Raw genomic sequence first — 12,638 nt, 5'->3', positions numbered from 1 at the left:
CACCCGTGATACATGAACATGTCGCTGTCAGAGACGAACCAATCAGAGGACACCTCAGAACTCTTCCTGTAACAGTAGCAATGAACTCAAAGCCGAGGACATGATGATGATGATGATGACCAGAGTGAAGGTCTCTCTCTCTCCTCTCTCTGCCCCCCCCCCCCCCCCCCCTTGTATAATACCACGGTGTGTAATGGCAGTCACTCTTATGTAACTCCTGGCTCACATCATCACCCCTCCTCCCTCCCTCTCTCTCTTTCTCTCCCCCTCCCAGTATCATTCCAGTTTGATTCCATTCATACCAGTTCCCAGTGGCACTGTGACCCAGTTACCCCCTGTTGTGTGTGTGTGTGTGTGTGTGTGTGTGTGTGTGTGTGTGTGTGAGACCTTTCATCACACCAATTAAAATGCCAACGAACAACAGAAAGAGAGAGAGAGCATTTCCACTTGTTCATTAATGTCTCTCGCCCCAGTTCAGAGTGAAGGAGGCAGTGATCAGTCGTTCATTCATTCATTCGTTCATTCATTAGACAGGCAGTGTATCACACACATCACGAGTGGCTGTGGGCTCCAGCATCAGTTGTTCATAATTTCAACACTCTTTCTGACCTTTGATGTGTTTAAATCTTGTTGAGAATAAAGACGAGGTCGTCCAATCAGGAGGTCGGGTTCGATCCCTGGCTTCAGCAGTCCAATGCTGTGTGTCCTCGGGCGAGACGCTGAACCCCTGCGCCATCGGTGCGTGAGTTCATCTGTACGTCACTTTGGATCAAAGCTGCCAAATGACTGAATGAAGATTCTTTGTTTCCTTCAAACAGTCGATAAAAAATTCACATTTTTGCCGGGAACTGAAGAAATTGAATGACATTTGAGCACGAAGAGCAAAAGAAATAATAACCGTTGATAACGTCGACATTGTCAGCAAAACAACAGCATAAAGCTGCTTAACAAACTAAAGCAAAGGAAAAACTGACGAAGCATCACGAGGACTCTGTGATTCATAAATTTACCACAGAATGGTTTTTTATTGTCTTTTTTACTTTGATCGTTCTTCACAAGTAGTCACATAATTAACAAAGCAACAAAAGATCAATGAAAGTCCAAACTCAGGTGCAGAAAGGTCCGTTCACTCTGTCATCACTTCTGTTTCTGGTTCTTCTTCTGCATTCATGATTCGTCTCTTTCATGAACAAGAAACAGTCATTTGTTCATGTTTGTCCTCAGACATTTGACTCTGAGACAAAGAAGGACAGCGTTTTGTCCTCTTGTCTGTCTGTGTTCAGGCAGACGAAGACAAGATTAAATATGAATAAAGTGGAGAGACAGTGAGGAGGTGAAGAATGATGGAGGGATGAAGATTCACCTCCTTCGTGTTCAGTTACATAAATCTGTCGTCATGATGCTGCTGAAATAAATATGAGACCCAAATTACGAGTGGAGTCTCTGATTTATTGAGGAGCAGGCTGCTGTTTGCCAAAGCTGAACTTCATTACATAAAACCCGTTGTGAGTTGTGAGTGTTGTATTGACTTTAAAAAACGTGGACTCAACCTTTAACCTCTCTCTTCCCACAGGTGTCTTCCTGATCCCCTACCTGCTGATTGTCTTTGTCGGAGGAATCCCGATCTTCTTCCTAGAGATCGCTCTCGGACAGTTCATGAAGGCCGGCAGCATCAACGTCTGGAACATCGCTCCGCTGTTTAAAGGTGCAGTACCCAAAAAATGACTCGGACTTTTGTTTCTTTGTGCTCTCTGTGGAACGTCTGTTAGATTCCCAGTCTGATGTTTGATACTGGTTGAAATTTATTATGCATAAAAGCTTCTTAGTATGTTGTGGGAGGCAAATGAGGAGCTATGCAGGATACTCAGCACAAGCTGGTCCTTTGTCATCGTAGGAAACGATAGAGAACAATAATAAGAGAACAATAAGAGTCTGAGCACAGATGGGTCCACGAAGGAAAGACCTCAGCTGATTTAATGAGTCGGTCGTAGAGAGACACTTCGTGTCGGCTCTGTCTCTGACCCACAGGGAAGCAATGACCTCAGAGAGTCCTAAGGAAAATGTTCTTAACTGGTTTCCTTCTTTCTGTATTTCTACTGGCAACTTTGGATCAGATGAAGTCGGCATTCCTGATGGAGTTCCTCAAGGGTCAAGTCTTGGTCCACTGCCATTTGATTTGCGAATGCTCCCACTTCCATCTTTCAGCAACACGATGTTTCATGTCACACTTACGCTGATGACACACTGTTAAACACATCTGTTTCTGCCAACTCAGTCCAGTCAGTGAGCTCATCTAGTCCATCACTGATGTCCGATTTGACATGTCCACAATGTGTTTACAGTAGGTTGTTAGACTTTGAGGCACCACATTCATTCTTTAGCAACTCCTCGATCAGTAAAATCCTGTGACCATGCAGGAGCAGGAGCATCTAAAGATCTTAAGATGCATCTAAAGATGCTTCCAGTCACCATCAGACTCTGAATTCTGCAGCCAGAACCGAAAGCAAAAGGTTTGAACACATCATTCCTATTTTAACTATTTTAGCTTTTAACACTGACTCCCAGTAAAACAAAGTATTGATTTTAAAATGCTTCTTATTGTTTCTATGAACGGCTTCACGCCTTCCTGCGTCACTGACATGCTCATTGAATACAAACCGGACAGTAAAGGTCTTCTCACAATGCCTACAATACAGTTTTATTGTTACTATTAGTCCCTTTTTAATAGCTGTGTATCTAACATGTTTTTGTCATGCATGATCTTTGCCTTTTTCTTTATCAAAAAAAAAACGAGTGCATATATATACGTGAGATATTTACATAAAAGTATTGAATAAAGAGTATTGAAAGGACTTAATGAGCAGGAGAGCAGGCTGGACTGGGTGAACAGGAAGTATTGGCTGTACTTGAGCAGAATGTGGACTGTTATCAGCCGGATGAGCGAGGGGTGGTCGGTACAGGACGGGTAAGACGGTAGAACCACAATTAGGGTTCTCTCCTACCTCATATGCTCTGAAGGCGGGTGGGTGTAAAGTATAGATTGTATACTGAGAACATCATTCCCAATAAATGTTGAAAAAAAGAAAGAAAAAGAAATGAATGGGTGATTGCATCTAGGACCAGAAAAAAGCTGCGGCATGAATTCATGCAGTAAGCAGTTTGAGTCACGTCAGTCTGCAAACACACTCTGACTATCTGTGGAGGTTTATCTGGAGGTGATAATCCTGCTGTATGTGCCCTCAGACATGCCTGGAAAAACACCAGCAAAACACACACACAACACTGATAAATACATCTATTTCACACCACCTGATTCTGATATCTTTGCTCGCTTTACACTCCAAGTTTATTAGATGTTTGATCTTCACTTGACTCTTTATGACTCAGATTACTACGCAGACTTTCCTCTGACCTTTACACTTCAGGTGGTGTCGACAGAGCTCCACCACATCATCCATACCATCTGATAGAGTTAGAGGGAGAGACGGCAGTCAGCATCCGGATGATTTACCTGAGCTAAACATGCAAAGAGTGTCCATCGTCTGGACAGCAGGAACACAGACAGTTCATTTTACAGTGACAGCAGTGGGTCAAAAACAGATTCAGTCAAGAATAGATATTAAATCTGGTTCAAACAAAGACTATTAGAGTTTGCTGATGCTACTTCGGCCCTTTGTCAACACACCTGAAAACAGCATCTTCAGAAACGTTGGGAAGTCAACTTTCTGCCTCTAGCTTTCTGTGTGATCACTCGTTTTAAATGTGGATAAAACTGATCTCACGTCACAGCTGCTGTCCTGGAGCTCTGAACAGTGGCTTCATTCATTCACCTGCGCAGAGCACCAGGCCTTTATTTGGATCAGTCTTATATTACAGACAGCCTCTATGTTAAGAAGAGTCCTTCCTGTTTTACAAACTCAACATGTCTTCCATGTTTCCCCGTCGTCTTGATAAATTCAGTAAAATAGTCCACCGCAAAACATTTTTTCTGCTTAGCAACAACACTGTTTACAGTCACTGATGAGTTCAAGTCACTTCTGCTTTGCTGGAGTTTTTTGATCACCTTGAAAAAACGGACACTTTCTGTACAAATCTAATTGATTGGTTTCTCTCGTGGGGCTTTCAGGTATTCTTTTTGAAGCATCTGCAGGAGATTTACCAATGGTAGCTTAACTGCGCTTGAAAAGCAAAGAAGAAGAAGAGACTGAAAATGATCAGTGAATGAAATCAGTGTTGTTGAGCAGAGAACGTTTTTTTCACCCACTCAGAGTGACGTAATGACTGTGACTTTTAATCACACTGAATTTATCAGGTGAGGCATCAGGAAATTACACCTTAATGTTTTAGTCACTTGTTTCTTGTTCTCTCATGCATTCAGGCAGACAGTAGACGGCAAACCAGAAATCGTTTTAGTGGACGAAAGCAGGAAGGTAAAGTCAGGTCCGATCAGCAGAGAATACCGGCAGTGCTAACGTTAGACGGCATGGCGGTCTAACGTTAGCATATCTGAACCTTGATGCTACGTAGCTCCCACAGAAGGTGCTAATGAGCTAATAATTGTGGTTATTTACGTTGGAAATGATTCAATAACTTGTGGAGGACATTTACCATTAATTTTAAGTTTGCAACAGAGTATTAAGAGAAGGCTTCATTTTATAGAGAAGAATTATGGCACAAAATCATTTTATTTGATATGTTTTCTTAAATTCTTTGTAAACAATCCAGTTTCACCATTGCAACATATCGTTGTGCATGTTTTGTTTTGCCGTGCTGCCGTTGGGTCACACTGTTGGTCCTGTGTGGTCCAGAAGGTTTGAGTCCAGCTTTAGAGATCACCATCTGAATACCAGCTGCAGTAAAAGTTCCTTCTTGATCAGTGTGCAATGATTTAATCAGTGTCTCTGTGAGCAGAGCAGGAATTACTGATTAACAGGTAGAATTCATGAGCCGTGATGAACACACAAAATCAATGATGAGCTTCCACAACACATTTAAATATGAAATCAAATCTTTTTTGCTCATTTCCCCTCTGAAATGAAATCTGACTGTTCTAATTATGCAACATTTTTTAAAAAGTCCAAAAAACTCAAACAGGTTTGTTTATCAGAACTTAGTTTTTTCTTCTTTATTCATCTGATGACCCCTCAGACTGATCTGCTGACCCTTTGGAGGGGCCTGACCCACCGGTGGGCCCCACCGGCCTAAATTAGCTAAATGTAAATGAAGTAGTTGACATGGAGTCTTCTTACGGTGTCATATTGGTGCTTTTACTTGGAGTAATGGATCTGAGTAGTTCATAAAATCAGTGAGAACTGATGATGGCGATCAGGAGGTTTAACCAGCTGAGACTGGACTGGACAGGACTCAGGACTCAGGACTCAGGACTCAGGACTCAGGACTCAGGACTGAGAGGATGACGCTGGTCAGTACGCGGTGGAGACCATCAGCTGTTGGTTCTTTGACTTGTAGTTATGTAGTAACATAACTACTGTAGTGTAGTTATTGTAGTTACTGATGTTCCGGACGTGGTCTTTCAAGGACAAACTTTATGGTCAGTCTCATGTAACAAAGCACGTAGTGCTGATAACACGGTGTTCAGGACTTCAGTCAGAGTCGAGCTCTGATTGGATGTCACTGCAGCTCATAAAGTCATAAATGTAGTTGTACAGTTTGGACCCAGTGACCTCACTGCTCCTGGTTTTCTCTTTTCTGGTGGAGTCTAAATGTACTTTACTCAACACAAAATATTTAGAAAATGAGTAAATGCTGAAAAACACGAGCTGTCATTTTTAAAAGTCTTTGGTGTTCAGACAAAGTTGGATCTCATCTCAATTTTGCCGTCTGTTGAAATGAAAGTCGAAGTCAGGAACCTCTGTGTTTTTAGTTTCCATTAACGTGTGAACCGTGTTTCAAAATCAACTTTTTGTCCAAATCCGAGGCCGCCCGTCCAAACCGGATATCGAGACGCTCGTACTGGTAACGGCTCGTCTGGGCTGCTCGTTGCACCTGCCTGGCTTCCTGTGTGCGTTAGAAGACTTTAAGGCTCTTCTGTAAAGCTTTAATGCCTCATCTTATACGTTGGAGCTGCTTAAAGTCCTCTGGGCTCAGCTCGCCCTCGTAGTCTTTCTGAGCCCAGAGTCGGTTCATAGCAGAGAAGCTGTTTTGGGTTTTGTCCTTCTGGTTTGTGGACGTGGCGTCCTCAGTCTCTCATTTCAAAATGGTCTTAAGACATTTCTTTTTTTTCTGTTGCCTTTCAGTAATACCTCTTTGGTAAATGAGTAACCTATATGTGAGTCTTCCTGTGTGCTTGGCTTTTATCATTATTGCTTTTATTATCACTCTTAGTGTTGTCATCATAATCACTGTGAGTAATATCTCATTTTCTCCTCCTCTTCTCTCTCTCTGTATCTTCATCCTCATGTTAAGTGCATTGTGTTTTTTTATCATATCCTAAATAACTGTGATCCTCCTCAGGTCTGGGTTACGCCTCAATGGTGATCGTGTTTTTCTGTAACACCTACTACATCATGGTGTTGGCCTGGGGCTTCTACTACCTGATCAAGTCCTTTAACAGCGTCCTCCCCTGGTCCACCTGTGATAACGAATGGAACACACCCAACTGCATCGAGATCTTTCGTCACCAGGACTGTAAAAATGGCAGCCTCGCTAACACCACCATCAGCGCCAACATGACCTGCGCCGAACTGGCTGACGCACGATCGCCCATCATCGAGTTCTGGGAGTGAGTTCTGGTCTGGTTGGGTTCCGGTTTCTGTTGTGTTTAACCTGAGGAATGTTGGATTGTCTTTCTTTGGGCTGTGGTGGACAGGTGAGCTCAGATTAAACAGGTGAGGTTTGATACAGCTCGATCTGTTGGGTTGAACTGGATCAGTTGAGACGGGTGCAGCTGGTTTAACTGGCCTAAGAACAGCAGCTAATGCTAGCTACCTCACTTCTACCGCGTGATGCTGGACGACCACTGAGGGACAGATTTACTTTACGGACTCTTCTGCCTGTTCTTCATCCCAACCCACGTCTGCTGTGTTCACTCAACAGACTCACTTTAACGAGCGTTTGCCACAGACGTCTCTCCCCTGCACCGAAGGACGGAAATAGTGTGAGGAGACATGTTCCTGGAGGTTTATTATGAATTCTGCTGGAACTAATAAGGTCACGCTATCATTGGTGCCAGTTTGTTGTGGCACATGGTTCCTGTGCTCCCGGGGTCCTATGTTCCTCGGGTTTTTACAGCACATGATGGGAACGTGACACGGGGTCTTGAGTAAGGTTCTTTAACTCTCGGTCAGAAAGGTGCGATAGTTATGGGACGTGGTTGAAGGTCAGAGCAGTGACCGTAGTCACGTAGGAACAGTTTCTCTGTGTTTGCCCTCAGGTTTGATGCCAGATTAATCCCTGATAGCGAGTCCATGTGCTCGTCGTCACAAGCTGTTCTTCTACATGCTGTAATGGAACATAACCAGATTAAAGGTTCCCTGAAGCTAATTTCACCTGTTTTACGTCATATTTGGGCTTAAATACAGCTGCTAATATATCTACTGTACATTTTGGGATGTGTTTGGTTTGATTGACAGGTGTCTCAGCCTATTACAGTCAGTAATGAATGTGGACAGGACTTCTCTGCTGCACTGAGGCCGTGTTGTCATGACAGGTTATCAACATGATGAGCGGTTAACGAGGTGAAAGTGCTGGTTTGGTGAAAGAGCTCGTGAGTGTTTGAATCAGCAGTTTTCTGTCTCTGAGGAGGTGAAATCAGGACACGACAGGTGACTGTAAAAGACTGTAAAGGAATGACTCAATGAAGGAATATAAACCTCTTTTTCTCTTGTTGTTCTGATGAACGTCACTGGAAGCTTTCTTCTGTTTGAACCACGTGCTGTCGCTCACCACCAAATGAATAAATGATCATATTTTACACTGGTGTCTTGTTGGTTTTGTTGTTGTTGAATGGTCTGATAAACATGATCCTCTTCTCTCCGTGCAGGAACAAGGTGTTGAACATCTCTTCTGGTCTGGATGAAGCCGGACAGTTGAACTGGGAGCTCATGTTGTGTCTGATGGCCGTCTGGGTTTTGGTTTACTTCTGCGTCTGGAAAGGAGTCAAATCCACTGGGAAGGTAAGACATTCACTTCGTCTCTGACGTAAACTTCATTTGCTGACTGTTATCTCGGCATGCCAAACAGTTCAAGAGTTTTCTTTCTTAGAGTTATCTTCCTGATGTTGTACGAGTTTCTGGCAGGTTTTGTGGGAGTGAGCAGAGCTGAAAAATGTAAATCAAACGGCACTTAGCTCGTCACGTGACGAGGTGTAACGAGGAAGGTGGGGTGGGTGGATGGACGGTCAAACAAACGCAGGAGACAATGTGGACCTACGTCATGTCCGTAAGCTATCGTACTTATTTAAACCCAAACAATTATCCTTTCTTAAACTGAACCAACCAACCAGCAGCTCTCTCACAACATCGATCCACGTCTGTTACTGTTAGCATGACGGCCAAGGTCACCTGACCACGATGACACCTCCGTCCTCTCCTGCACGTCCAGAGCTCATAAAATGCAGGCAGCGTTCAATGACCGTGAAATGTCCTTAAACATGGTGTGCTTTGAGGACGCCATCACACGAGGCCTCGTAGCATCCGGTCTGACAGGTTTGAAGTATTCGGAAAGTACTTTGTTTTTTTTCCTGCTTCTTACAAAAAGAAATGTTGGACTGTTCCTTTAAAACTGCATCCTTCAAACGAGGCCGTGCTGCTATGATTCATGGTGTGTGTGTGTGTGTGTGTGTGTGTGTGTGTGTGTGTGTGTGAGTGTGTGTGTCTCGCATGCTTCATTGGCTCATGGTGATGAGACTCGTACACACTGCTGTCACATGGTAGACTAAGTGTTGCCATGACTACGGGGGGTGAGGAGGGGCAGTGGGAGCTGTGAGGTGGCAGCTTGTGATTGGTTGTTCGGTGGGAGGGCAGCTTGACTGCAGTGGGACGTGACTGAGAGCCACAGAGAGAAATACTCATGTACTTGTACTGTAATAATACTCTGCATGAAGCATCGCCTCCTGTTGGTACTGTGGATACTCACAGTCCCCAGACGGGATGTAAGTGAAAACCCTAAGATGGCCCTCAGATTGTGAGCGAAGTCAAACCCTTGAATCCTTTACTGAACCTTTCATTAGTGTGTGAAGGTGGTTGTGACTTGACCTTTAACCTCACAGTTCATTTCAGATTCAGAGTCTTTACAGTTATTAATTTGCAAAACAGCACAACACACACCGACACACACGCTGCACACGCACACACACAGCCTGACACTGCCTGAACATGACGTCACTGCAACTGTAAACAGTTTGAGGTTTGATAAAAGCCACTTATGATAAGATATTTATTTGTGTGACACCTCTCATACAAGAAATGCAGCTCAAAGCGTTTTCCAACAGAAATCACAAGCAGGAAGTGCTTCACGTAAAAATACACAGAATGAACATAAAAACTGGGAAATGAATGTAGAATAAGATGCAGAATCAAACCCACTTGAAAATAAGAGTGAAAATAAGAGAATAAGGATGAAAATAAGGAGGATGCATCAATGAGAGGGAACATGAACCACTGAACAACAGTATTAAAGTGAAACAGTTCACAGAAACTAGAATCAAGTAAAATCATTGATCACTGATGAAGAGGAGCAGCAGAGCGTCAATGTGACGAAGTCAAAGCTCGTTAAAGGCTGAAGCTCAGAGATCAGTTTTCAGCTTTCTGTTAAAAACGTTCATCGAGCTGCTTCCTGATGCCTGAAGCTCGTTTGTTCAGCAGCTTTGGCAGAAGCTGCAGTCCTGATTTCCTCTCAGATGTTTCTGGAAACCTCCAGTAAACCAACACAGCTTTGTCCTCGTCCATTAAGACCTTTGTATACAAGGAGGACGACCTGAAAATCAGTCCTGACATAACAGGAAGTCAGTGCAGAGCAGCTGAAACTGGACTCATGTGGTCTCTGCTCCTGGTTCTGATTTTTGGTCTCTCAGTGGTTTTCTCCTGGAGGTCAGTAAAGAGACCATTGCAGTCTTCGTGGTTTATAAACGGTCGTTCTTCAGCTGTTCCTCAGCTGGAAACATGAAGTTTAGGTCACTTTGTTGATGTGAGACTCGAAGTTCAGATCTGAATGTTGGAGGACACAAAGACTGAAACCTCAGATTTAATCCAGAGAGTCGTGTGTTGTCTGCATAGAAACATACTTTGTCTCTGTAATGACGCCACCCAGTGGCAGCATGTAGAGTGACAACAGTAATGGACCATTCAGCTCCCTGCAACCCCAAAACAGACGAACACCTGCTTTAAAACTGCTCTCACTTCAGGAGTCAGTAGGTCATACCTGTTGGTTGGTTGGTTGGTTGGTTGGTTGGTTGGTTGGTTGGTTGGTTGGTTGGTTGGCTGGTTGGTTGGTTGGTTGGCTGATTGGTTGGTTGGTTGGTTGGTTGGTTGGTTGGTTGGTTGGTTGGTTGGTTGGTTGGTTGGTTGGTTGGTTGGCTGATTGGTTGGTTGGTTGGCTGATTGGTTGGTTGGTTGGTTGGTTGGTTGGTTGGTTGGTTGGTTGGTTGGTTGGTTGGTTGGTTGGTTGGTTCACTTCTTGCTGGATTTGTCTTCCCGGTGGACGATGCTGAACCGTGTCATGGCTGGAGTGGATGCTCTCAGTCTGCTGCTGGTACTGTGCCAGTTAGAATCATCAATAGTGAAGGCTGGTTTGGGAGTCTGATCCAAGGCGTCATCCAGGGCAGTGAGTGTTTCTGAGCATCCAAGATTCACTTTCTGAAGCTTTGACAGAAAAACAAAGACATCAGCGGAAGAATGTAAGCAAATCAGAGAGCGAGCAGGAAGTACAAGATGGTGTGTGTGTGTGTGTGTGTGTGTGTGTGTCTGTGTGTGTGTGTCGTTCAACCATGTGAAGCAAATGATTGCTTTTATTATTATATGTTAGTTTATTATGATTATATTATTCAGGAATTTGAGCCCTGTGAGCCTCCAACCTCCAACCTGCAGGGTGTGTGTGTGTGTGTGTGTGTGTGTCTGTTTCTGGCCTCAGGACAAATCCAGCACAGTTCACACGGCTCTCAGTACCAACAGAAACAGTTTTTTATTGTTGCTCATCAGCAGGAGGCTGAAAGCTGAGTGTCAGATCAGAGCAGGGCGAGAGAGGCCGAGACACACTGGGAGAAAGAGAGAGAGAGCATTCGTAGAGCGTAATGATGGTCATCCAACACAAGTACATGTACATATACTGTGTATGTACAGATGGTAAACCAGTGAAACCAGTGTCAAACAGGTAGTGAGACTGGATGCAGTCGATGCAGTGTGTGTGTGTCTGTCTCAGGGTTTGTGTGTGTGTGTGTGTGTGTGTGTGTGTGTGTGTGTGTGTGTGTGTGTGTCTCAGGGTGTGTGGGATTATTGTAGAAAAATGTCCTCCACTGTGATTTGACTGAAACTCGACTCCACCTGAGACCAGACGCTCTCCACGGTGCTGAAACTCCACATTCCTCTGAGTGAGTGTGTGTGTGTGTGTGTGTGTGTGTGTGTGTGTGTGTGTGTGTGTGTGTGTCTCAGCAGGTCTCGTCTCCTGCTGTGTCCTCAGATCAGGTCCATGCTTGTTTTCTTCACCTGGTTCTCACCCACGTTAAAGGACGGTGCTCTGCTTCAGGTCATGGGTGGAGGTTCAGTGTCAGGGTGGAGGTGGTGGAGGTGTAGCTAGTTAACCGTTGTCGCTGTGAACCAGAGTGTTGTTTATAACTCTGAACTCAACCAAGGTCACAGTCCTCACCTCACTGAGTCCGTCCAGACAAGCTCATCGTCTCATGTTCTGTCCAACAGGAGGACAGCTGACACTCCGTCTGCAGCTTAATATCCAAGTAAAGTACAAGTACCTCAAACTTGTATGAAAGTATTTGAGTACTGTGTGTGTCTGTGTGTGTTTCAGATCGTGTACTTCACAGCCACCTTCCCCTACGTGGTCCTCATCATCCTGCTGGTCAGAGGAGTCACACTTCCTGGAGCCTACGACGGCATAATGTACTACATCAAACCTGATTGGTCCAAACTGGGGGAGGCTCAGGTCGGTGTCCTTCAGTCAGAGTCAGCACGCTGCCTGGCAGACGAGGTTCAGGGTGAAATCGTGACTTGTTCTTCGTCTTGTGTTTTGTTTACTCGTTCACTGATGTGTTTACTTGTTTATTTCTCTTCATAACGACTCGTCATGATGGCGGCGCCTCTGATCCAATCACTGCAAACTAAATACAAAACAGATGCAATAGTTCACCTGTGACCTTTGACCTCTGGCCTCCTTTCAGGTGTGGATTGACGCTGGAACGCAGATCTTCTTCTCGTACGCCATCGGGCTCGGAGCTCTGACAGCTCTGGGCAGCTACAACCGCTTCAACAACGACTGCTACAAGTACGACACACACACACACACACACACACACACAAGACGTCTGTGCAGGACGTCTGTGCAGGACGTCTGTGCAGGACGTCTCTGCAGGACGTCTCTGCAGGACGTCTCTGCAGGACGTCTCTTAGCCGCTTTAGCACAGCTGCACAGAATAATGTGACGTGTTTGATCCACGCTGAGTTTTTTGTGTG

General features: G+C 44.6%; 1 protein-coding gene across 1 annotated transcript in view; it reads left to right on the top strand.

Moving 5' to 3' along the window:
• slc6a8 (solute carrier family 6 member 8) overlaps window positions 1–12,638 on the top strand; it is a 34,709-nt gene that overhangs the window by 9,320 nt on the left and 12,751 nt on the right. Inside the window, exons 2-6 of the mRNA XM_070969443.1 lie at window positions 1,574–1,705; window positions 6,475–6,742; window positions 8,003–8,135; window positions 11,977–12,111; window positions 12,347–12,450. Of these exons, the coding sequence (XP_070825544.1) occupies window positions 1,574–1,705; window positions 6,475–6,742; window positions 8,003–8,135; window positions 11,977–12,111; window positions 12,347–12,450 (772 nt within the window). The remainder of the gene's footprint in view (window positions 1–1,573; window positions 1,706–6,474; window positions 6,743–8,002; window positions 8,136–11,976; window positions 12,112–12,346; window positions 12,451–12,638) is intronic.

Source organism: Chaetodon trifascialis, chromosome 8, assembly GCF_039877785.1.
Source record: "Chaetodon trifascialis isolate fChaTrf1 chromosome 8, fChaTrf1.hap1, whole genome shotgun sequence".
NCBI lineage: Eukaryota > Metazoa > Chordata > Actinopteri > Chaetodontiformes > Chaetodontidae > Chaetodon > Chaetodon trifascialis.
Note: the sequence above shows the minus strand (reverse complement) of the source record. Positions and strands in the feature narration are given on the sequence as shown.